Source organism: Bactrocera neohumeralis, unplaced genomic scaffold, assembly GCF_024586455.1.
Source record: "Bactrocera neohumeralis isolate Rockhampton unplaced genomic scaffold, APGP_CSIRO_Bneo_wtdbg2-racon-allhic-juicebox.fasta_v2 cluster09, whole genome shotgun sequence".
NCBI lineage: Eukaryota > Metazoa > Arthropoda > Insecta > Diptera > Tephritidae > Bactrocera > Bactrocera neohumeralis.
Genome location: NW_026089622.1, coordinates 7,362,672 through 7,388,205, shown reverse-complemented (window position 1 = coordinate 7,388,205; position 25,534 = coordinate 7,362,672). Strand labels below are relative to the sequence as shown.

At 35.9% G+C, this 25,534-nt stretch overlaps 1 protein-coding gene across 4 annotated transcripts in view; it reads right to left on the bottom strand.

The window, feature by feature from the left end:
- Positions 1 to 210: 210 nt before the first annotated feature.
- The window catches only part of LOC126764484 (protein O-mannosyl-transferase 2), a 131,646-nt gene continuing 106,322 nt past the window's right edge, over positions 211 to 25,534 (bottom strand). For all 4 annotated transcript variants that reach the window (XM_050482190.1, XM_050482191.1, XM_050482192.1 and 1 more), the window contains 2 exons: positions 564 to 764; positions 211 to 487 (listed from right to left, as the gene is read on the bottom strand). In XM_050482190.1, the coding sequence (XP_050338147.1) occupies positions 233 to 487; positions 564 to 764 (456 nt within the window). In that variant the 3' untranslated portion in view covers positions 211 to 232. The remainder of the gene's footprint in view (positions 488 to 563; positions 765 to 25,534) is intronic.

The window sequence follows — 25,534 nt, the reverse complement described above, 5'->3', positions numbered from 1 at the left end:
TTGAGTTTCACTGAAAACCCTCGATCAACAACAATGTTACGAGTATACGTTATACGTTTTCAGCCTGTCTAAAATGCCATAATAACTTAGCTATAATTCAAAATATATACCGTTTACATGGGGCAGACATACTCTTACTCAATTAAGTAAATTCGTTTTCCAGTAAACTTTATAGAGGACTTGACCTCATGCGAAGTATATTTTATTTAAAACATTGTTATTGTCTGTTTTTTTAAGTAAACTTACATTTTTCGTTCCGATTATCTTCGACATTCCAAAATGCATTTTTATCTCTCAGGTTGGGATTGCAAGAAACTTCTTGTTGCTCAAATCCCCATTTCGGAAGTTGCTGTCCGCTGGTAGTCAGCGCACAGTTTTGGAGGTAGTGTATTAGCAAAAACTTTGTTGTAACAGTTTTAACACTGGTGTTTTGCTTACCATCAACCAATAGAACTTGCCAAATATCATTTGCATCACCTTGCCCATCCTGAAGTAGAGATTGAAAAAGCGTAAAGCAGCTGAATTAATCATATACACAATTCATTTATTTATATAATAACTACCTCTCCGTATCCTGTTATTTGCAAATGCCTTTTAGTGAGTGGTGCTGGTTCACCATGTGAGTGTAAATTACGCCTAGTAGCAACATGCTCTAGTCTTATTAAGGCGCCATGCGAAACATATTTTATGTTATCAATTGAATCCTTGTTGTAGGGCTTTATAAGCCATTTATTGTTATCATCCTTGTGCGTGTATGTAGTTACCTGCATATTAAAATAAATGGCTTGTGTCAGCATTTCTTTATTTAAGAGAATCAAACTCAAGAAACCCTCAGGAATTCCATAAAGTAAAAAAAAATAAAATGTTTAGACAGACCAGCTAAAATAGTGCATATGGAATTGGCGAAGTTTTGTTAATATCTACTAATAATATATTTCAAATGTACCCAGAGCTAAGCAAAATGCTTCAAATTCTAATTCGAAGATGTCTTACGAGGTTTGTTCAAAAAGTTTTGGGAATTTTGTATGTTCCCATTCCAAGAACGAATGATGTTATTTTAAAACTCTATGGTAGCTGTAAAAACTCTATGAAAAAATTTCGTTTCTTTTTCTTGAATTACTATAAAGCCACTTAAACCGACCAGTGGCATTTGGAGTTATAAATTAATTTTATGAAACATAACATTGGTGGATAATTTTCTGAATACCAAAGAAAATTATGGCCTGAGAACTTACTCTGATCAAAAAAAAAAATATTAACACGCGATAGGAAAACGAAATTGATGCACAGTTATTAAATAAAACGACGTCAATACGGAAAGTGAAAGGAGAGAACCTAATTTCTGCATCTGTTTCAACAATTTGGCGTGCGGTGAAATCTAAAAATTACAGGTGAGCAAATGCAGAAAGCGCCTCTCTTGAAACCACACCACATAGTCTCTCGTCTCAGCTTTGCCCGAAATCATATGAAAAAAGACTGGCATCAGATAATATAATAATAAGATTTGAAATAATACGGTTGCGGCAAAGTAGACAATGCGTTTACAAAAAACTTTACTATTGTTCCTTCGTGATTCTTTCGGAAGAGAAAAAGTTCAACCTTGATGGTTCAGACGTTTTTTTGGTTTTTCCAAATGCAATTTCGGTAGAGGCTCACTTATGGTAGGGGCGAATGTTCAAATTCTAGGACAGTACCGTTGGAATTCCCTTTTTTCTGAATAAATAGTTCCAAGTACCAGGAAGTATTAGAAATAAATCTGCAAGAATTCATACGACCAGGTAAATGAAAACGTGGCTTCAACGCAAATATATCGATCTTTTGGAATGATCAGCTTGTTCTACCGATGTGAGTCTTATTAAGAACATCTGGGGATGGCTGGTTTGAAAGATTTACGAGGATTGTGGTCAATACAATACGATTTTTGAGCTGAAAACAGCTATTTTGAATACATGACATATGTTAACACCAGAAATAAGTACTTTCTTTTACACCAATGCCAAATTGAATATTCGCACTTATTAATAAAAAAGAAAACACTATAAATTATTAGAAAAAGGAATTTGTTTTTAATTTTTTTCTTGATGAAACCCCGTTTTCAGTGAATTCCGCTTACTACCCACAATATTAGAAAAATAACCGTTCGAAAAAAAAATGTTTTTATACAATTTTTAGAGTTACGATAGTGCTTTAAATTAACAGTAATATTACACAGAAATATAATGTCTTTATAGCAATGAAACAAAATGTATTTTTCTTATTGATCATACGACCCTTGGCTACTATTGTACGACGATTAGACAATACCATGTTCTTCAAATCATTAATGTTTTCGTCTTTTCTTGACGTACTCGTGCTCGCTTTCCGTCGTTCACATTTTCTCGACCCTCTAAAATATTTTGTACCATCGTTAAATCTGGCTTTTATCAAAGGTAGCTTGACCATATGTTACGGGGAGCACCCGGAACGCGTCTGCTCACTTAATTATGTTTTCCCACAAAATTTTATACAGATCGAAGACGTACCAAAACCAAAAAAGGGTTAGGAATGAAGTTTTTAAGTTGTATAGCAAAGTTGAAGATAATGAAAGGATTATTTTCTCTTGTCATGTGAAACATTTTTGGGTTTTTATTTCTACTTTGTACAAAAAATGAACTTTCACGAAATTTTATTGAAATTTACCTTTTTATGTCCCTAGCACACTGAATGTTTTAACTTAAAATATTTATTTTTTCTCCTTATATTGACGTAATATCGAAAAACCCTTAATTTTCAATCTACTATTTTAAATATCAATTTCTGTTTAAGTGAGTATGTATTATGTTAATGGAAGTTTCTATTTTCTAATGGTATAAAATTTGCATATACTAATATGTTAAATTTGCTAAGTAAATGCAAAAAAGAGACCACTAAACAATTAAAATCTACTTTTAATATCCTCAACAGGGTATATAAAGTTTGCAAAGTTTGCGAGCTGAGTCAATTTAGCCATCTGTGCATTTGTCTGCAGGTTGCCTTTTATATTTCGGGATTTGGCAATCTAAGTGTAGCAATATAGCAACTCATAACTCTATCGTAAAGTTTGAAAGTTTTTATGTTATATGTACTCAAAACGTTTTGATACATATAAGAGAGTTATTTGTGTTGTTTACAGCTCCTATCGGCCAAAAAATCGAATTATCTCGCGAACCTTTTCGCAAGATTATGTTTTTCAACTTTTGACGTGGATCATCTGATGATATCGTGAATCCAATCGAGATCGTAGATCACTCTAAAACGAATGTTAATATCGTTTACACGATATGAGTTCAAGAATTTAAACAATTTTATTTATACGCCGAAATGCGTGCCTTTATTGATATTCTTAAGAACTGAATTTTAATATAAGATCTTACAGCTATTTATACTAATGAAATGCGGCTGCTGTTATCTGCATGCGACTTCTTTGTCGTAATTCGATATCTGCTATCTTGCTATTACTTGAGATGCGGAGTTGGTTATCGCAGTGGATTATTCCATTGCCAGATGTTTGTTGTTTACATGTTGAGAATGCCTTTCTAGATAATGCATGTTCATTTCTATTGTTCGACTGATAGTGCATGTCAAAGCGAGTTCTATCGGTTTACATACATAGTTCGCCTTTGTTCGGAATGTATATTAGGAGATAAGGTGTATGTGAGTGTGTGTGACCCGGAGCGAGGCTATGTCGTTAACTCCCCTCCTTCTTAAAACGGAGCGTCCTCGCTATGCTGCTACAGATTGTTGTTGTTGAAGACGATTCAATTCGACTTCGTATATTTCGTCAATTTGCCTTTGTCTGTGAAGCATTCTTCTATTTACGCGATATCGGCAGAGGTGTACCATACCGTAAGTGGTGACTACTAAAGTAAGGAATCCTATTATGATGAAGAACGTAAAATGTACTGGATTTTCTACAATAGGTATCAAAAATGTTGAGAGTGTTTGGATATTGCTGAATTTGTATATTGAGTTTGAAGAAAGGATACGGAGTACTTCAAGTTTTTCGTTGTGTTGATTGTGTATTATTTCTCTGAGTTGTCTTTGATGATTGTAATATGTCATGTTATCGATGTTCGTGGATTCATTGAAGTGTATCAATTTAGGGCCTGATATATGCATGTTGTTCCAAGTATGCTGGTAATCTGTCAAAATGTATCCATTCTCTAGGATGCGAAGTGGAGCATTATTTTCGTGGGTTGTTTCGCATTGTGCTGTTTTGTCTTCTAATATTTTTATAGTACAATTGTCAGCGGGTTCTGATTTACAAATAAAGTTACCCATATAATTTCTACATTTAGATATTCTTTGATAATCGTTACACTTTGCGATCTTAGGGTCTAAATTAATTTTACCATGCTTATATGCTAAAGGATATACATTAAATAAGCTACATTTAGTTTCAAGGATAGGATAGGATATATTTGTATATTGTTATAATTGCTTGTTGTAGGTAACATATATGAATGTCGGCATATTCTAATATATTAATTATTGGAAGATCTAACTTTTCATGGTTTATTAAATCGTACACGTCTTTCAAATTTAATGTGCCAGAATAGAAATTATTAGTTTTTGCAAAATTTATAGTGTTAGTTATTGATTTGAGTTCATTATAAACTTCTGATATAACAATGTTTTCGGTTATTGCTTTGGGATCAAGGCTTTCGAGTATTCTTTCGAACTGTGAATTAATTAATTTTTGCTTATTATTGTTCTCTATTAGCAAATTAAGTGAAGTTTTTATTTCCACAAGGTCATCGTGGTCTGGTGTGCCCGTGATGAATTTTAACATGGAACCAAGAAAGTTAAGTGATCTTTTGGATCTATAAATATTGGGAATGAGTTGAGTTTTCAGAGTTTCGATTTTGTTTACTAAAATTTGAGTTTGGGGTTGGTCTTCTAGATTGAATGATGATTTCATTATACTTTCGTATGGCGCCAATATTTTTGAGAGATTGGATATGTGATACAAGAAAGCTGTATCCTGATAAATGTAAACAGGATCAGTTTCTACTAGTACATATTTCCTATGGCTTAAATCTATAATATTGTCGCAAAGTGCGATAGAGAAAAGTAAGGTAAATACTATTCCGTACATGCTTTTGCTCTGATATTGTCTTTATGGATAATTACTTTTTTATTGGTCGTTATTGTTTCTCCGTTGTCTTTTTTTACTATGTGTTTCACGTATTTTTTTCCGTTTTTGTTTCGTCTATGCGTTTTTGAATATATTACCTCTCCTTCTGTGTATTTTGAGCTGTTTCCGATTACGGTTATGGTATCGCAAAACTCTCTGTTGGTTTTGTTGAAGACGCTCTTTGATGCCAGGATATTCCCTTTGATTAAAAAACACGTCCTCGGGTTTGTGGTTGGTTACCGAATGGATTGTTTTGTTGTACTGTCGGACTGCTTCAAATATCTGATCGTCAGGAGCCGAACTGTGTTGATGCGCTAATACTTTTGTGAGTTCGATAATTGTGCTATGCGTTCTTTCAACTTGACCGTTTGTTGTCGAATGATAGGCTGGAGTTTTGGTATGCGTTATTTGTAATCGCTTGTATATTTGTTGTGCACATATGCCAGTAAATGTTGACTCGTTATCAGTCATTACAAACTTTGCGTTTGGGTATATTTGTGACAGTATCTCGTCAACATATTTGTATGTGTCTTTCTTTGATGGTATTTGTCTCAAATGGCAGAATTTGGAATATTTGTCGGTTGAACTAATGTACATATTGTTGCTCATAAAAAATAAGTCTAAGTGTATGTATTCGCCTACTTTGTTCGGTATCGGTGCTGATCCTATTGGTTGTTTATTTGGTCGGCGTTCATACTTGTTTGTGAGGCAGATTTCGCAGTTTTGTACTTCTTTTTTACAAGCGTCACGTATGTTTGGCCAGTAGTATCTGAGCGAGATTTCCTGTGCGTTGTTTTTGTAGTTTCTGTGAGCACGTCTGTGTGTGTCTTGTATGATCTGTTCTTGTTGTTCGGTTTCGGTAATATCGTCCACCAATTTTTGCGCTAGTACAATCGATACAGTTGGAAATGTGTTGATAATGTCATTTTCGACGTAAAATAACATTTGCTCGTCTATTTGTATAGCATTAGTTATCTTTGGTCTAATTACATTTTTTAGTCTATCTAGTAATACAGTTTTCGTATTAAAAAAGATCGTGTGTCGGCTGTTAGAAAATATGTTTTGTGAGAATATTTCGATGGGGTTCTGATCTGACCGTTTTACAATAATTTGGTTTCTAAAGGAGTTTACTGGTTTTTTTACTCGTTTGAGTCTTTGTGTTGGTGAGCTTTGTGCTGAATGTTGGGAGTCATCAGAATTTAAAGTGTTGTTTATTTGCTGACGAGAAAGGGCATCAGCGACCACGTTCTGATGTCCGGGTTTGTAAACGATTTTTGCACCATATTCTTCAATGAAATTTTTCCATCTTTTTAATTTTGTATTGGGGTTTTTTTCTGATATGGAGAATATTAGAGATTGATGGTCGGTGTATATTGTTAAATCTGCTATACCATACAAGTAGTTGCGTAGTTTCTGTAGTGACCATACAATTGCGAGTAACTCTTTCTCATTTGTGGAGTAATTCTGTTCTGTTTCACTGAGCGTTCGTGAAATAAATGATATGGGTTTTTGGTTTTGGGATAATACGGCTCCTATAGCGTAATTGCTAGCATCTGTGGTTAATTCGAAAGGTTTGTTAAAATTTGGTTGGAAGAGTTCGACCTGGGCTTGTAGTTCTTCTTTTATTATGTTCAGTGCTTTTAGTGCAGGTTCGTCTAAAGTGATTTTTATTTTTGCACTTTGATTCTTTGATATGCCACCGTTCTCTCCTCTGAGGAACGTAGTCAGTGGTTTGACGATGGCTGCAAAATTCTTTATAAATTTTCTATAGTAACTTGCGAGACCTAGGAAGGATCTGAGTTCCTTCAGTGTTGTAGGAATAGGGAAATTTTTAATAGTCTGTATTTTTGTTGGGTCGACTGTAATCTTGTTGTATTTAATTATATGCCCTAAGTATTCAACAGAGTCTTTGAAAAAGTGAGATTTTTCGTTAGAGATTTTCATATTGGCCTGGTGAAGGGCATTTATGATTATGCGGATGTGTTCGATATGTTCTTCAGGAGAGGAAGAATAAATGAGAACATCGTCTATATAGACGTACGCGAACTTCCCGATATATGGTCTAAGGATATCATCCACGCATCTTTGAAAAATAGATGGGGCGTTTTTCAGGCCGAATGGCATACGAAGAAATTCGTATTTAGCTCCATTTACACTAAAAGCCGTTTTTTCCCTGTCTGATTTATTAATAAGGATCTGATGGAAACCAGACTCTAAGTCTAGAGTTGAAAATACTTTTGCGTTTCCTAAATTTTGTATGGTCATAGCCACATCAGGTATGGGGTATCTATCTGTAACAGTTTGATTGTTAAGTTTCTGAAAGTCTACGACCATTCTGCGCTTAGGTTTCCCTTGTTCATCGGTACCTTTTTTTGCGACTGTCCAAATGGGAGAGTTATACGGACTTTTGCTGGGTTGAATTATTTCATTTTCTAAAAGTTTGTTAATTTCTTTGTTAATGAAATCGCTATCCGACATAGGGTACGGATATTGCTTGGTCCAAATAGGATCTTCGGATTTCGTTCTAATGGTAGCTTGTACCGTGGTAGTATATGGTAGCACTTCATTTGTGTCTTCATTTCTTTGCATAATTTCTTCGATTTCTGCTCTATATTTTTCACTATTAACCGTATAATTTATTTTTTGCACAGATTCACTTTCTTTCTTGGCCCTATATTTATAACTGAGCGTGTACTCGAAAAGGTTGATTTCTGCTTTAATTTTCCTAAGACCCTGTTCACCCAGAAGCATATCGAATTCTTTTAATGCATCAGTTTCAAAAAATGTGAGATTATGTTCTAACAATGTAATTATTTTTTTTGATTTGGTTATTGAGTAACCATGAAGAGTTTTCACTTTTACAGGTTTAATTTGAATAGACTTACCTAAGTTACATTTTGTACTTATATAGTTGTTTGTTGCTCCAGTATCAATCAGGATGTTAATAAGTTTGCCTGTATCCCTGCAGTGGCGTTGCAGACACGGCAAATCGTTCATGCGCCTAAAAAAGCGCTGCCTGTTTCGTAATCATCGTTCTCGTATTCTGGTGTAAGCGATTGTAGTTCTTCGTCGCGTGTCTGGTTTACACGTTGACATTTCTGTTGTACGTGGGAATTATGAGATGAAGGATTTCGTTCTCTTTTTTGAGGGTTACCGCGAAATTGATTATTTGGAGGTAGCCCTTGTAATTGGCGGTTATAGCTGTTTTGTTGTGGTTTGGAATGATCCCTATTGGGATTTGCGGATCTCGTGTATTGTTGTGATGAATCTACGTCCATTGGTTGATGCTGTTGCCGGGGTGCTGTCTGATTGTATTGCACCTGTACGTTAGGTTTGTACCTTTGTGGCTCCTCGTAATGTCTTCTGCTTGAGTTTTGGTACTGTGATGTATTATATTGTCTCTGCTGATTGTATTGCGGAACGTCGAATTGTGAGTTTATATTATCGTGGTATATCGTACTCGCGATAGCGTAAGCGGTTTCTAAGTCCTTCGGATTGTGACTGTAGAGGGTGCCGCTGGTATATTTGCTGTTCAGACCGAGAATGAATGTCCTCACAGCTTCCTGGTTTGCATATTCAATCATAGCTGATGGATTTCCTGGTCCATGATTATCCATCTCAACTTTAGTGAGTGCAAGATTAAGTGACTTGCTGACTTCGGAATGGAACTCTGCCAGAGTCCTTTTTCCTTGCTTTATTCTTTTCATTCCTTCGAGCAAAACATACAGAGGTCTCTGGTCCGCATAAGTATAATCGAGACGGTTTATTATGGAATAAAAGTTGAATTTGGTGTTGTGGTTTATTAAAATATCGGCCGCCTCTCCTTGAATTTTGGAATGTACAATCGAGAGTGCCGTGTAGTACATGGGTGTAGTAGCGTAATTCTTGATGTTTTCCATGTGCGTCCAGGCGCGTTTTCTCCATGACCTATAATGGTTCATATCGCCTGTGAAGACTGGTAAGGTTTTGAATATTTCTAAGTTTATTTGTGATTCATCTGTGATGTTTGGTGTACAGTCCTGGTATTGGTTTGTGACTGTGACGTTAGGTGTTGCGTGGGTTTCCAACGAATTCAATCTTTGTTGGGTTTCAGTGAACGTTGTGGTCAGAGCAGCGATTTGTGCTCTCAAGCTTGCGATTTCTTGTGTTGTCATCTTGACGTCGGTGTTCAATAGGGGACGACGCAAATTGAACGGCTTTTGTCTCCTTTTTTGAGATTCTAGCGTGTTGGGATATCCGTTGATATAACGTTGCTTGACTGTTTTAACTATATATCAAGACTTATCCGTTATTCTTTTCCAGATTTTGCAGGAATATTAATTTTATCTTTGTTCAATTTTAAGCACCTTTTTCAAAGATCTAGTGCTGGAAGTCCTACTTCCCGTGGAATTTTTTCTATCGTTTTATTCAATGGATAGAGATGGCTTACAGACTGGTTGAGCCCCCAGTTAATATCGTTTACACGATATGAGTTCAAGAATTTAAACAATTTTATTTATACGCCGAAATGCGTGCCTTTATTGATATTCTTAAGAACTGAATTTTAATATAAGATCTTACAGCTATTTATACTAATGAAATGCGGCTGCTGTTATCTGCATGCGACTTCTTTGTCGTAATTCGATATCTGCTATCTTGCTATTACTTGAGATGCGGAGTTGGTTATCGCAGTGGATTATTCCATTGCCAGATGTTTGTTGTTTACATGTTGAGAATGCCTTTCTAGATAATGCATGTTCATTTCTATTGTTCGACTGATAGTGCATGTCAAAGCGAGTTCTATCGGTTTACATACATAGTTCGCCTTTGTTCGGAATGTATATTAGGAGATAAGGTGTATGTGAGTGTGTGTGACCCGGAGGCATGTAAATGACATTTCTTCATTTAAATTTTCATACGCATCTAGATATTAGCACATAGTTACATAAGTACATACATATGTAAGTAGAATTCAAATTCAAATCGTGATATTATCATTTATCAGTAAAAAGTGCGCGCGCACTACTCTATATGTACATACATATGTACATATGCATATATGTACGACATTGCTGAACAAATAATGTATACACAAACAAACATACAAATATGCGTACACATGTAAATATGTGTGAGACTTGAGTTAATTTTCAAGTGAAGTGGTTGTGTTTTTGGTGCAGTCCTGGGGTTTTGTCAAAAAATTCCTAGTTTCTAGTTTCTCACACCAATTGTTAGCGATTCCTTTGCTGAAGCTTTTCTAAAGCTAAAACAATAAACGGACACTAAATCTGCGGGATAAGATAAGTACAATTTGTATTTCTTAATTAAAATTCATTTGCACTTACCCGAATATATTTTTGTGGTTTTTTATAAAAACCACATCGTTTTTCCCCTGTAGCAGCAATCCAAACAAAGCGCGTGCTTAATTTTTGCATTGCCGTTTTGTTTTGATTAGTCAGCTGTTCTCCTTTTTGTTTTCTCCTTTTCGCATTCCCTTTGGTTTTGGCATTGCCAACTACTGAAAATATAAGCAAGGTTGTAGTGACAGCGCCTGAACACACCATTCGTTAGGAGCTCCCAACTATTTTTCTCATTGAGGTATGGCCTCTGAGAACAGTAGCGGATGCACACCCGAGAATCCATTTAGAAGGAACTCTAAAATCATGAGAATGCCTTTTAATGGAAAAAGTGAGTTATCCACCGCTGTTGGATCAATAAAAAAATGCGAAGATGCCAATAATACAATTAGAGGTGGCAAACTCTCCGAGGAAACGCGAATTAACGAAACGACCCAAAATTTTAACCAGTTGGGTAGTAAAATAAAAGAACTGGAGAATATGATGGCTGGCCAAAGGCATATAAACCAGGAAATGAGCGATTTAGTTAGCAGCATAGTAGCGCTACATGCCAAGGCTGATAAAGGAGGAATCCAACCCAAAAGGATTATGGTAGGGAAAGCGTCCCAGGTTTTTCCAATGAGTAAGGTTGTAAATACCCCGAAGAGGCTACGGGAGACAATAGGCTTTTTACCTCCCTTTAAAAAGCCGAGAAATGTAAATAAAGCGGAGCAGCCCACCTACAGCGAGACATTGAAGTTGATTCAAACCAATACAACAGTTATACCCACTACATCCAAAACATGGGTGGACGTTGTCAAGAGGCGAAGACCAGCCGAAAAGAAAATTAGATCGAGGCCAGACGCCATCATACTCACAAAACAGGATGGTGCATCATACGCGGATATTCTCCGGAAAATAAAAGGTGATACCGGGTTAGACGAATTGGGCTCAAGTGTCACGTATATAAGGAAAACGTTAAAAGGAGACCTGCTATTAGAGCTGAAAAACCAAGCGGATAAGAGAGCCGAAGCGTTCCAAAGTGCCTTAGAGGAAGTGGTCGGTAAAATGGCTGTGATACAGCCCAAAACCCACAATGTCACGATCATATGCAAGGACTTAGATGAAATTAAAACTCCGGAAGAGATTTGCGAGGCAATGAAAAAAGAGTGCGGGATAGAAAACCTAGGCAAAATAAATATTAAGAGCATGTGAAAAACCCGAAGCGGTACTCAAATAGCTACACTATGCACTGTACACTTGGACCACAGACATATCCGGAAAAGCTGCAATATGGTCAGGTAAAGGACAACTATTTATATCTCGATCCAGATATCACAACTGTTTCACATGGGCAAATATACGTGGCATATACTTTGTTAGCTTCTATGCTCCTCTCAGCGCCTCAATTAAAGATTTTGAAGAATTCCTCCTGGAACTTGTTCTAGAAACCAAAGGCAAAGCACCAATTGTAATCGCAGGCGACTTCAATGCGTGGTCGACCGCTTGAGGTAGTAGGCGCACAAACCACCGTGGGCGTATACTACTTGAATTCCTCGGCCAAAAATGAATCTCACGATCCTGAATAGCGGAACGCAAAATACATTTCAAAAAGGAAACAAAGGCTCCATAATCGATCTCATGTTCGCCAACGACGCCCTTAGTAGGCACGTCAAGTGGGCGGTGTCGGACATATTTACAAATAGTGACCACATGGCTATTATTGCTGAAGTCTCATATGCCGAAGGGACGGAACGCCGCAGCAGGAGCATATGCCAAAAACGAACTTGGAAACAAAAAGACTTTGATGCCGAACTTTTTGAGATGGTCTGGAGTTCAAAAATATACAAAGCGAAGACGCCATGCACTTGGTATCCGCAGTGCGACAAAATTGTCTACAGCTTGCGACGCAACCATGCGTAGGACAGCTCATCACAACAACCGAAGGCCAGTGTATTGGTGGAATGAAGAAATAGCTGAGCTCGGAAAACTCTGCAACTCAGCTAGACGCCGCCTACAACGCAATCAGAGTGAAGAAAATGAAAGCAGTCTTAGGAATATATTTAAAAGTCAAAAGAAGCTTCTAAAGTCAGCCATTGGTCGCAGTAAAAAGAAGTGTTTTGAAAAACTCTGTGAGGAAGCAAACGAAGACTCCTGGGGATCAGCATATAAAATATGTATATCAAAATTCCAAAACAAGGTACAACAACCCACAAGTGCATCCTTCATGAGGAATGTCGTTGAAACTTTGTTTCCAAAACACGACACTATTTCTTATGCTAAACCTCGATCCGAAGTCATAGAGGCACCACTGCTAGTTAGTGAAGAAGAAATATTGGCCATAGCCGGAAAAATTAAAAGCAGCAAAGCGCCTGGATTAGATGGCATTGCAAACAGAGCCCTAAAGGAAGCCATGATTCTGAAACTTGAATTATTCGTAAAAATGTACAATGCGTGCTTAAAAGAAGGAACATTTCCCGACCCATGGAAAGTCCAGCGATTGGTTCTACTCCCTAAACCAAAAAAGCCTCCTGAGGAACCATCTTCATATCGACCTCTGTGCATGCTTGGCACTATTGGCAAAGAATATGAAAGCATAGTTAGAAACGGCTTGGAGATAGCAATCAAGAAAGCCGGCGGATTATCAAAAAGACAATATGGATTTATGAAAAAGAAGTCCACCATTGACGCACTATACAATGTCGTTGACACCGCGAAATGCGCAGTAAGTGGCAAGCGATGGAAAGGCGGAACAAAAAAATATTGTGCGCTGTTCACCCTGGATGTGAAGAATGCCTTTAACTCAGCAAAGTGGACAAACATAATCAAAGCTCTGTATGACATAAGCACTCCTCTATATCTGATGGAAATTGTCATAAATTATTTCGAAAACAGGCGACTGTTATTCGATACAGATGAAGGCACCAAGAGCTACTCTATCTCGAGTGAAGTACCGCAAGGCTCGGTACTAGGCCCACTTTTATGGAACATAATGTATGATGGGGTGCTAAGGAGACACCAACCGAAAGATATTAAATTAGTTGCATACGCAGACGACCTTATTGTGGTAGCAGTTGCTAAACACCTCGATGACCTCCGGAGCAAATGCAACGAGTGCATAAACGGTCTGCGCCAATGGTTCTCCTCAATGAGTTTAGAACTGGCGGAGCAAAAGACTGAAGTCTTGCTCATAAAATCCTGAATGCCTTATCAAGAATGATGGTAAATAAAGGCTGCGTGCGTTCCAGCCGGCGTTTTTTACTCGCAAAGGTAATGAGATCGGTTGTATTATATGCGGCTCCAATATAGATCCAGGCGCTAGGTATCAAAGCATATGCCAGACAAATAAACACAGTGCACAGGCTGTCGGCACTAAGAGTTATCAGTGCTTTCCAAACAATTTCAAGCGAGGCTGCTAAAGTAATAGCCAGTATGATACCCATTGGCATCCAGGGTGACGAATACGAGCGAGTGTACAAATCACCAGAGCCAACTACAGTAGCCAAAAGAAGATAGATAGTGAAAAGTTTAACAATATGGCAGCAGCGGTGGCAAACCTCACTCAAAAGAGGGTGGACCTACAGACTCATACCGGATATCCATTCCTGGATCGACAGACGACATGGGGACCTGCATTTCCACCTAACCCAAATATTAAGTGGACATGGATGCTTTAGAAGCTATCTATACAGATTCCAGCACGACATTAGTCCGAATTGTCCGTCGTGTTCAGAGTGCTGTGAAGACTCTGAGTATGTTTTCTTTTATTGCCGCGCTTTATAAGTGCAAGGGAAAAACTTAAAACTACACGCGATGGTAGTTTTACGGTGGAAAATTTGACGAAACTCATGTGTCAGTCCACTGAGAACTGGAGAGCTGTCAGCGAAACGGCAGCCTCAATCATGACAAAACTGAGACATATAGACCAGAGTAGGCGTCCGTCAGTCCGTGCCATAGAAGAGACTTAAATCTCTTATCACTCCCACGAAGTAATACATACTTAATCAGGTGGTTCCGTGGGAGAGTCTGGAGTTGGGAGTAGGTTAGGTTTAGCGGATTAAAGTCCGGCACTCCGGCTTTTGATGCTTCCCCCTACTTTAAAAAAAAAAAATAAAAATAAATATGTGCGTATGGCATTCCCACACAAATAATGCATACACAACATATGTACATACTTATATGCGTTCACATGTAGATTCACTAACAAGGATTGACTGTATTTGTCAAGGAATGTAAAAAATATTGTTTCGCGGCTTGCAAAAATCTGCGTCCATATGTATGCAAGCTTATACAGAAACAAACATACATATTTACGCTGGTTTGTTGGAGAAGCTGTTACAGCGGCAAGGGAAGCAATGGCAATTGGCGATCGTTCGTTTGTGTTTTCGTCACAGCTCGGATTTTCTACCAACAACACAATGTTGTGAAGTTTGTCGTCGCGTCATTCTTTCGACACATTGACTCTTTGACATGAAAGCAAAAAATGTGAGCTTCGCCATTTGTTGTCCGCGTCAACGGAAATTTCGCATTGAATGTACATATTTACATACATTTGTTGCATGTAGACAAATTTACAAACTTTTTGCGTATGGTTCTTATATTTGTTTACATGCACACATAATTAAATATGGGCAAATGTGCGACCGCTTGGTCTTTTAACATGATATCGAAAAGTTTAATGACCAAAGCAAATATTTATGTATTTAAGTATGTATATAAATACAATATAAATGTCGTACAAAACCTATATAAAATGCATATTTAGGTAGTAATAGAAATCTTATTGAATTATATATGAATTTGCAAAATTTTATGGAATCCATAATAAAATAGCTCAATTTTAAAATATATATGTATATACTTATGTGCTTTCATAACAAATATATGTACATAAGTATGTATACCGAACTATAAATTATATGCAGCATCGTTTGCGCATAGTAAAAAAGGGAATCTGTAAGCGTACATTCCTCAACATTGAAATTATCATTATTTTTCTCATTTAACACTGAAAATGCTCAATTCTGCTATTTTCGTGTCCCCTGATGTTAAGTGGTGAAACACGCTAATAATTTTCTGTGGTGAAACACGCTCATCCAAAACAGTAAATATCCCAAAATTGAAATATCCCTAAATTCTCGACATCGTGAACCTTCTCTATAAATATACGTTTTCTGATGAAAGCAAAAACAGTATATCATAGAGAAGGTTCACGATTAGGGATATTTATTGTTTTGGATGAGTATGTTTCACCACACCACAGAAAAATTATTAGCGTGTTTCACCACATTTAACATCAGGGTACTCGAAAATTACAGAATTGAGTATTTAGAGTGTTAAATGAGAAAAATTGTGCTAATTTCAATGAAATGAACGCTAACAGATTCATATATTTGCAATGCACAAACGACTCTGCATATAATTTATATATGTATGTACTATATATTTAATATCTAAGCACACAAGCATGTACGTACAACTTGAACTCATGATGAATTCCTTAAAAGCTTTGGAAATATATAATAAAGTCATGCATGTATTATTATCTAAATATTTAATTAATGTGGGTTTAATATGTTATATACATATTTATGTATATACAGTTGTGTTCATGAAAATAGTAGTGCGAAGCACATAACACTCTAATCTTATTTCTGACATGTTCTATCTTGCAAATTGAACATTTCTACAATACTTTCGTAGAACAGAATATTGTTAACAAAAAAACACCAAAATGCCGTTATTTTTATTTTACGTTGCTTTCTTTACGGTATATTTCAATATTTGCACCAAAAGTCTCAAGTTCATTAAAATAGTTGTGCTTGACGGGAATAGTTGAAAAAAATTTAATTTTTTTTTTTGTTTAATTTTAACTGACATCAGTAAGTGTATTAAAATAATATAGTAATTGTGTGATATAAATTTATTGAAATCGCTCTTTTTTTCTTGTTTAGTCGGTTGAAAAAAATCATTGCTCAATCAAAAAGCGGGAGTTAATAGTTAAGTTAAGAGATGAAGGCAAGACATATAAAGAATCGATGATTGGTTGCACTGCTCCGATGATATGTATTTAATGCTATTGATCATACTATTAAGTCGGAAACTCGTGGTGGTAAGCGCAAGACTTCATTTCTAGAGGACCGACGAGTTTAGCGATACAGAAAAGCGAAGCCTTCGGCGTTGTCAAAAATAATTAAAAATGAATTGAATCTAATGGTCAGTGCTGTCACAGTTAGCCGAAGGCTAATAGAAGCTAATTTACATGCAAGGAGTCCGAGAAAAGTGCTCCTTTTGACGAAGAAGCACGTCAATTGCAAGAATAAAAAGTTTCGAAAGATCATATGTATCGGCCCGCCGAAAAGTGGCAAAATATTGTATTTACGGGTGAGATCAAAATTGTTTTGTTTAGTGGTATAGGCTCCAGGCATTGTGTTCGTTGTCTCCCAAACACAGAATACCACCCAAGGTACACCACAAAGACAGTAAAGTATGTTGAGCTAAACACTATGGTGTGGGCTTGTTTCTCGTATGCTGGCGATGGTCCAATCTCTTTGATCACTGGCATTATTGACCAAGCAGTGTGCATTAATACATTTAAAGATGTAATGCTACCGTATGCTAGTTGGAAAATGTCCTTAAGATGGACATTTCAGCAGGATAATGATCCTAAACATACGAGCAAACTAGCTAATCAGTGGTTTGCATCTGAAAACATCTACGTGATACCATGACCAGCACAATCTCCGGACCTAAACCCGATCGAAAACTTATGGGGCGATGTCAAGAGATGCGTAGCAACACCAAAACCATCAAGAAGCACAGAGCTTTGGCAAGTGTTTAAGGAGGTATAGGCTCAAGTCTCTGTGAAGCGTTGTAGGGAGCTTATTGATTCCATCCTACGTCGATGCCTAGCCGCTATAAACAATAACGGATTTACAACAAAATATTAGACCTTAGGAAACATATTAAATGTGAAATATTTACTGTTTCTTTCATATTCTTAGATTTTTCGCCTTTTCTAATAGCCACTACTATTTTCTTGAACAGCATAATTTTTCAATTTTATTTTAATATAATAACTGTATGTAAACTAAAAAAAATTTGTTGGTAGATGAAACCGTAAATATATCATACATTAATTAAAAATTAGGTTTTTTTATAACTTTTTGATCGAATATGTGATTTCACTGTTAAATAGTTAGTAGTCACCGGCACTACTATTTTCGTGAACACAGCTGTACATATGTGACCTGGTCTACGAAAAGGGAGCTAACGTGCGAAAACTAGTTTTCTGTGAAAAGCTGTTAAAAATAATCGTGAGTTTCTCGTTATCTCATTAATTGTTCTTTTTTTGACACCTAAGCCCCCTTTCCGTAGACCAGGTCACATATATTTATTTACTGGGCATTATACATATTAAAAGACCAAGCGGTCGCACATATTCAAGTATGTGATTATGTGAGCATGTAAACAAAAAGAACAAAGCGCACAATGTTTGTAAATTTGTCTATACACTATTTTTTATGTAAATGTGTACACTTATTGCTTTATGCGAAATCTCCGTTGTCATGGGCAACCAATGACCGAATCTCACGTTTTATCAAAGAGTCAATGTGTCGAAGAACTGACGCGACGACAAAGCGTCACAACATTTTGTTGTTGGTAGAAAATCCGAGCTGTGCCGAAAACACAAACGAACGATCGCCAATTGCCACTGCTTCCCTTACCGCTGTAACAGCTTCTCCAAAAAACCAGCGTAAATATGCATGTTTCTGTATGAGCTTGCATACATATCGACGCAGATTTTTGCAAGACGCGTAAAAATATTTTTTGCATTCCAATTTCGATGTATTCCAAAAAACAAACCGTGAGATGCAGCAAGATATAGGCAGTTAAGAGGGATGATTTTCATTTAAGCGGAGTACTACTTAACCGGGATCCACTGTACACATAAATCAGAGGAATATTGAATATTTTCTTTGATACATTTCTTGACTTGAAAATCGAAAAATAAGCTATGTTGTCAATTTTATTCTAATATATTTGAATGCTTATATTTGCGGGGTTGTCACTTTTTCCTTCTCATACAAATATCAGAAAATGTTCAATTTATGATTTTTAGCTTTTGCCATCGTCGCGAAAAGACGCTTGTAGGCAAAGGCATGCTCAGGGAGATGTAATAGTGTCTATTTTTATGAATGAAGCAAGTTTGCCTGTTGAAAGTGCGCTTGCGTTCATGAATGAAAATATTGTTGTTGTGTGTTTTTCTACAAAATTGGGCATCGACTATTTGGTTGCCATATTGACTTGTGACGCTGCAGACGCTATTTTAGATGATTGTTGTTTTTGTAGAAAAATAATAGTTTATGCGGGCGACATATTTACATGTGTACGCAGATATGTATATAAAGTTAAAAAATACTTTTCATTTTAGTTAAAAAAAAAGATTTTATTTTATTATATAATTTCTTTCCGTTTAGTCACTATTGGGAAGACTATGTCTTCTTAGTCCAACCTTTTAGTCAACTACACTTCCTTTCACTTAGTCACTATTACTTAACTACGTGTTGGGAAGACTATGTATTCTTAGTCCAACCTTTTTGTCAACCGCACTTATTAACTACCACTTAACTACTTGTTGGGGAGACTATGTCTTCTTAGTCCAACCTTTTTGTCAACCGCACTTATTAACTACCACTTAACTACTGAATTGAAACTTATGTTAAAAATTAGTTATTGGAATTAAAAGTGTGTGAGCAGCGATCATCACGTGCAGTGCAACGTGACCGTGCATTCAATGCAGACGCTATGTCAGCACTTTTGGGTAGCGCGTGCAACGATCGGAAATGGGCTAAACTAAATTTGGGACGAAAACAGGAAATGATAGTCAGCGAAAGTTTAGCAAAAATATGCTTATAAGTTTCGTAATAATTATTAAGAAAAGTAAATATGTTTGGTGAGAAACGTAAATATGTTTAGTGTTAACAATCATTTTAGAAAAAGGGGATATTATTCAATCTTGGTGGTTTGCTAGGAGCTTCTAATTTTGTTGGCTTGGGAATATCAATATAAGATGGTAATTTTATTTCCGTATGAGGCTCTAGACTAGTGCGTGGAATTTGAGATTCCCAAACAATAATTTCTTTAGTATTTCTGAAGAAAAGTTTCAAACATGCAATGGAAACGATAATTAGACTAAGAATAATAAAAATTGACCATCCTCCGATTTTTAGATGTTTTGGAATGGTTGAATGGAAATAACCTCCTTATTATTAATCTGCAATTCATTGAGAGCTTCGAGTGATAGTAAGTTAATGCGGTCACTTTCAAAAAGAGTAGGCTGCATTAATGCAGGAATCATTTGTAGAGGTGAGGCCTCTATGTTACTAAAAATTCTATTGTTAGCTTTAATAGTGCTATTATGAAATTTGATAAGGAACGTGCCAGAAAGATTTCGCATAGTGTCATCGATATAAATAGATGCGTTGTAATTATTTAGTAGGATAACGCCAGATTCGATTTCTTCGATTAATGGGATGTGATGATTATTGCTCGTTACGCATGTAGAATTTTGACTACTTATAAGATTAGGAAAACATTTTGTATCTGAAATATTCTTTATTTGGTCTTCTTTGCAAATTCTTATAGTTTTTAAATTTTCACAATCATTTACCGTACCATAGATACCTTTTCCGTTTTTTAAAATCCGTTTAAATTCTAAATTAATTATAGAGTTTTCCTTTTTTACCGGTCCTAAAATTATGTTTTCATAGGTTTCCTTTCTTGTTAACGGAACCTTAATCAAATAGAATATGTTTTTATTAGTACTGTATGGGACAGATACTTTAGCAAATTGGAGTTCATCTTCGGGACTCACGAACCTAATATTTTCTTCTCTAATTTTACTTAAAGCAATTTCAATTTCTTTTTTGTCTAATATTTATGGGTTTACAATTCCAAGCTTTGCCCATTCGATTCCATTTTGAATATTTATCAACTCTTCTTTGATTAATTTTACTCTGTTTTGTAAATTTATAACTTTTCTAATAATACATCTTTTCTTATGGCATTTGAAATTTTATTTACCATATTTGTCAGGTTATTTAATCTTTTATTAAAAGCTTCGTTTACATAAACTTGTTTATTATTATTTTTATTTAGATCATTTATATTATTAGCTATTATTTCAATGTCGTCGTGATCTGGTGATCCTGCGACGTACTTCCAAATAGTACCTATGGCGTTTATTGCCCTTTTATTTTTTATAGTGGGTGTTATATTTTCTTAAATATTTTCGGTAAGTCTTAAATCGTGGGTCAGGATAGGATACAGATTGTGGTGATTTGGGATGTTTTATTGGATAAATGTATGGATGTTGAATATGGATATGGCGTACTGCGCCAGGTCTGTTGGATGTAAAATAGTAAGAGTTCCTTGCTGAATTTTTGCTGTACCTCTACTGATCGTGATAACGTATGAAGACGTATAATCCAAGATTTGGACCTCCGTCGCCGCACAAGTTAAGAAGAATCTGGAAAAATATTTTGTTATCTTTTAATATTGTTTTTGTGAACAGTCCTGCCTGCCATCGTGAGGAGGGTTGTATTCCTATCTTCTTTAGCTATTTCTTTTTTAAACCTTGGCGTAAGTTTCGATCCTAATCTCCTGTTAATCTTGACGAAAATCTCTTCTCCTGGTGAATAACTTTTGATTTCGTGCCTAATTTGGTTATGGTAGCTTAAGTCCTGTTTTTGTTTTTCTGTCAAACGACTAATGATGTCTTGTTTATCCAAGACAGCTTTTTTTTAGATCATTATTTGAATTTCTGTGGAAAAATATGTCTATAGGCTTTCTACCGGTGGTGGAGTGAGTTGATCTATTATACTCGTGTATTGTTCTTGTAAGTAAATCATGAAAAGTTGTATGAAGTTTATCTGGTTTTATGCATCTCATAATCTCTGAAAGGGTAGAATGAAGTCATTCTACTTGACCATTAACAGAGCTGGAGTAAGGGGGTGTAGTAAAAATTTGTATGCCAAATGGATCTTTGAGGAGGAAATTTATTGTTGCGGAATTTAGGGATTTTTCGTTATCTATGACCATGGATTTAGGGATACCGAATGCCAAAATTATTTTTTTTAACGGTTCTTTGACATCTTCAACTGCTTTTGATTTTAAAATTTTCGCTAAAGCATACTTTGAAAATTTATCTATTGCGGTGAGTACAGGGTTCCTTCGGTGGAGTAAATGTCGATATGAACAATTTCTCCAGGATTTTGTGGTATTGGTGTGGGCTGAAATTGTGGTTTGTTGGGAGGACGATCGTACTTTTGCTCTCTGCAAACTTAACAATTTTTAACGATTCTATTAGATTTTTCGTTCATTTTAGGAAAGTAGTAGTTCTGTTTTATTTGCTCTATATTTTCTTTAGAGTTTCGGTGGGCTCTTTTGTGCTCATTGATTAAGATTTCTTCTTGTTCTACGGCGTTAGTTATTTCTTTAATCTGTGACTGTGTGAACCTTATTTTATAGTTTCTGAAATGGTCGGGATATAAATCCTGAATTATTCCCATGATTGGTTTAGTGGTAAATAAGCCATTGATCACGCTAGGATTAAGATATTTTTTTTGCGTTGAAATTAGAAGGTCCTTGGTGTAGTGAGGTTTTTGTACTATGTGTCTATGATAGGTAGGAAATGGAATCTTAAATTTGTAGTTGTCTTTATTACCTATTATAATATGGAGTTGGTTTTTGAAAACGTTTATGGGGCATTCTACTGCTGGTATTTTGTTATCCGAAGAACTTTCGTCACTGTGTTGGGTTGGCGTCATAGAATTTATTTGAGATGGCCTAGATAGTGCATCCGCAACAATATTTGTTTTTCCTGGTTGATACTTCAACTCGTAGTTGTATTCCTCTAGGATCGTTTTCCATCTTTTCATCTTGCTGTTGGTATTTTTGTTGCTAAGTGCGTATGTCAAAGTTTGGTTGTCTGTAAATATTATTACTTTTCGCGATCCGTATAGATAGTTCCTCAATGAATTTAAAGCCCAAATTATAGCCAACATCTCTTTTTCTCTAATCTTATTTCTGACATGTTCTATCTTGCAAATTGAACATTTCTACAATACTTTCGTAGAACAGAATATTGTTAACAAAAAAACACCAAAATGCCGTTATTTTTATTTTACGTTGCTTTCTTTACGGTATATTTCAATATTTGCACCAAAAGTCTCAAGTTCATTAAAATAGTTGTGCTTGACGGGAATAGTTGAAAAAAATTTAATTTTTTTTTTGTTTTAATTTTAACTGACATCAGTAAGTGTATTAAAATAATATAGTAATTGTGTGATATAAATTTATTGAAATCGCTCTTTTTTTCTTGTTTAGTCGGTTGAAAAAAATCATTGCTCAATCAAAAAGCGGGAGTTAATAGTTAAGTTAAGAGATGAAGGCAAGACATATAAAGAATCGATGATTGGTTGCACTGCTCCGATGATATGTATTTAATGCTATTGATCATACTATTAAGTCGGAAACTCGTGGTGGTAAGCGCAAGACTTCATTTCTAGAGGACCGACGAGTTTAGCGATACAGAAAAGCGAAGCCTTCGGCGTTGTCAAAAATAATTAAAAATGAATTGAATCTAATGGTCAGTGCTGTCACAGTTAGCCGAAGGCTAATAGAAGCTAATTTACATGCAAGGAGTCCGAGAAAAGTGCTCCTTTTGACGAAGAAGCACGTCAATTGCAAGAATAAAAAGTTTCGAAAGATCATATGTATCGGCCCGCCGAAAAGTGGCAAAATATTGTATTTACGGGTGAGATCAAAATTGTTTTGTTTAGTGGTATAGGCTCCAGGCATTGTGTTCGTTGTCTCCCAAACACAGAATACCACCCAAGGTACACCACAAAGACAGTAAAGTATGTTGAGCTAAACACTATGGTGTGGGCTTGTTTCTCGTATGCTGGCGATGGTCCAATCTCTTTGATCACTGGCATTATTGACCAAGCAGTGTGCATTAATACATTTAAAGATGTAATGCTACCGTATGCTAGTTGGAAAATGTCCTTAAGATGGACATTTCAGCAGGATAATGATCCTAAACATACGAGCAAACTAGCTAATCAGTGGTTTGCATCTGAAAACATCTACGTGATACCATGACCAGCACAATCTCCGGACCTAAACCCGATCGAAAACTTATGGGGCGATGTCAAGAGATGCGTAGCAACACCAAAACCATCAAGAAGCACAGAGCTTTGGCAAGTGTTTAAGGAGGTATAGGCTCAAGTCTCTGTGAAGCGTTGTAGGGAGCTTATTGATTCCATCCTACGTCGATGCCTAGCCGCTATAAACAATAACGGATTTACAACAAAATATTAGACCTTAGGAAACATATTAAATGTGAAATATTTACTGTTTCTTTCATATTCTTAGATTTTTCGCCTTTTCTAATAGCCACTACTATTTTCTTGAACAGCATAATTTTTCAATTTTATTTTAATATAATAACTGTATGTAAACTAAAAAAATTTGTTGGTAGATGAAACCGTAAATATATCATACATTAATTAAAAATTAGGTTTTTTTATAACTTTTTGATCGAATATGTGATTTCACTGTTAAATAGTTAGTAGTCACCGGCACTACTATTTTCGTGAACACAGCTGTACATATGTGACCTGGTCTACGAAAAGGGAGCTAACGTGCGAAAACTAGTTTTCTGTGAAAAGCTGTTAAAAATAATCGTGAGTTTCTCGTTATCTCATTAATTGTTCTTTTTTTTTGACACCTAAGCCCCCTTTCCGTAGACCAGGTCACATATATTTATTTACTGGGCATTATACATATTAAAAGACCAAGCGGTCGCACATATTCAAGTATGTGATTATGTGAGCATGTAAACAAAAAGAACAAAGCGCACAATGTTTGTAAATTTGTCTATACACTATTTTTTATGTAAATGTGTACACTTATTGCTTTATGCGAAATCTCCGTTGTCATGGGCAACCAATGACCGAATCTCACGTTTTATCAAAGAGTCAATGTGTCGAAGAACTGACGCGACGACAAAGCGTCACAACATTTTGTTGTTGGTAGAAAATCCGAGCTGTGCCGAAAACACAAACGAACGATCGCCAATTGCCACTGCTTCCCTTACCGCTGTAACAGCTTCTCCAAAAAACCAGCGTAAATATGCATGTTTCTGTATGAGCTTGCATACATATCGACGCAGATTTTTGCAAGACGCGTAAAAATATTTTTTGCATTCCAATTTCGATGTATTCCAAAAAACAAACCGTGAGATGCAGCAAGATATAGGCAGTTAACAGGGATGATTTTCATTTAAGCGGAGTACTACTTAACTGGGATCCACTGTACACATAAATCAGAGGAATATTGAATATTTTCTTTGATACATTTCTTGACTTGAAAATCGAAAAATAAGCTATGTTGTCAATTTTATTCTAATATATTTGAATGCTTATATTTGCGGGGTTGTCACTTTTTCCTTCTCATACAAATATCAGAAAATGTTCAATTTATGATTTTTAGCTTTTGCCATCGTCGCGAAAAGACGCTTGTAGGCAAAGGCATGCTCAGGGAGATGTAATAGTGTCTATTTTTATGAATGAAGCAAGTTTGCCTGTTGAAAGTGCGCTTGCGTTCATGAATGAAAATATTGTTGTTGTGTGTTTTTCTACAAAATTGGGCATCGACTATTTGGTTGCCATATTGACTTGTGACGCTGCAGACGCTATTTTAGATGATTGTTGTTTTTGTAGAAAAATATTTATAGTTTATGCGGGCGACATATTTACATGTGTACGCAGATATGTATATAAAGTTAAAAAATACTTTTCATTTTAGTTAAAAAAAAAGATTTTATTTTATTATATAATTTCTTTCCGTTTAGTCACTATTGGGAAGACTATGTCTTCTTAGTCCAACCTTTTAGTCAACTACACTTCCTTTCACTTAGTCACTATTACTTAACTACGTGTTGGGAAGACTATGTATTCTTAGTCCAACCTTTTTGTCAACCGCACTTATTAACTAC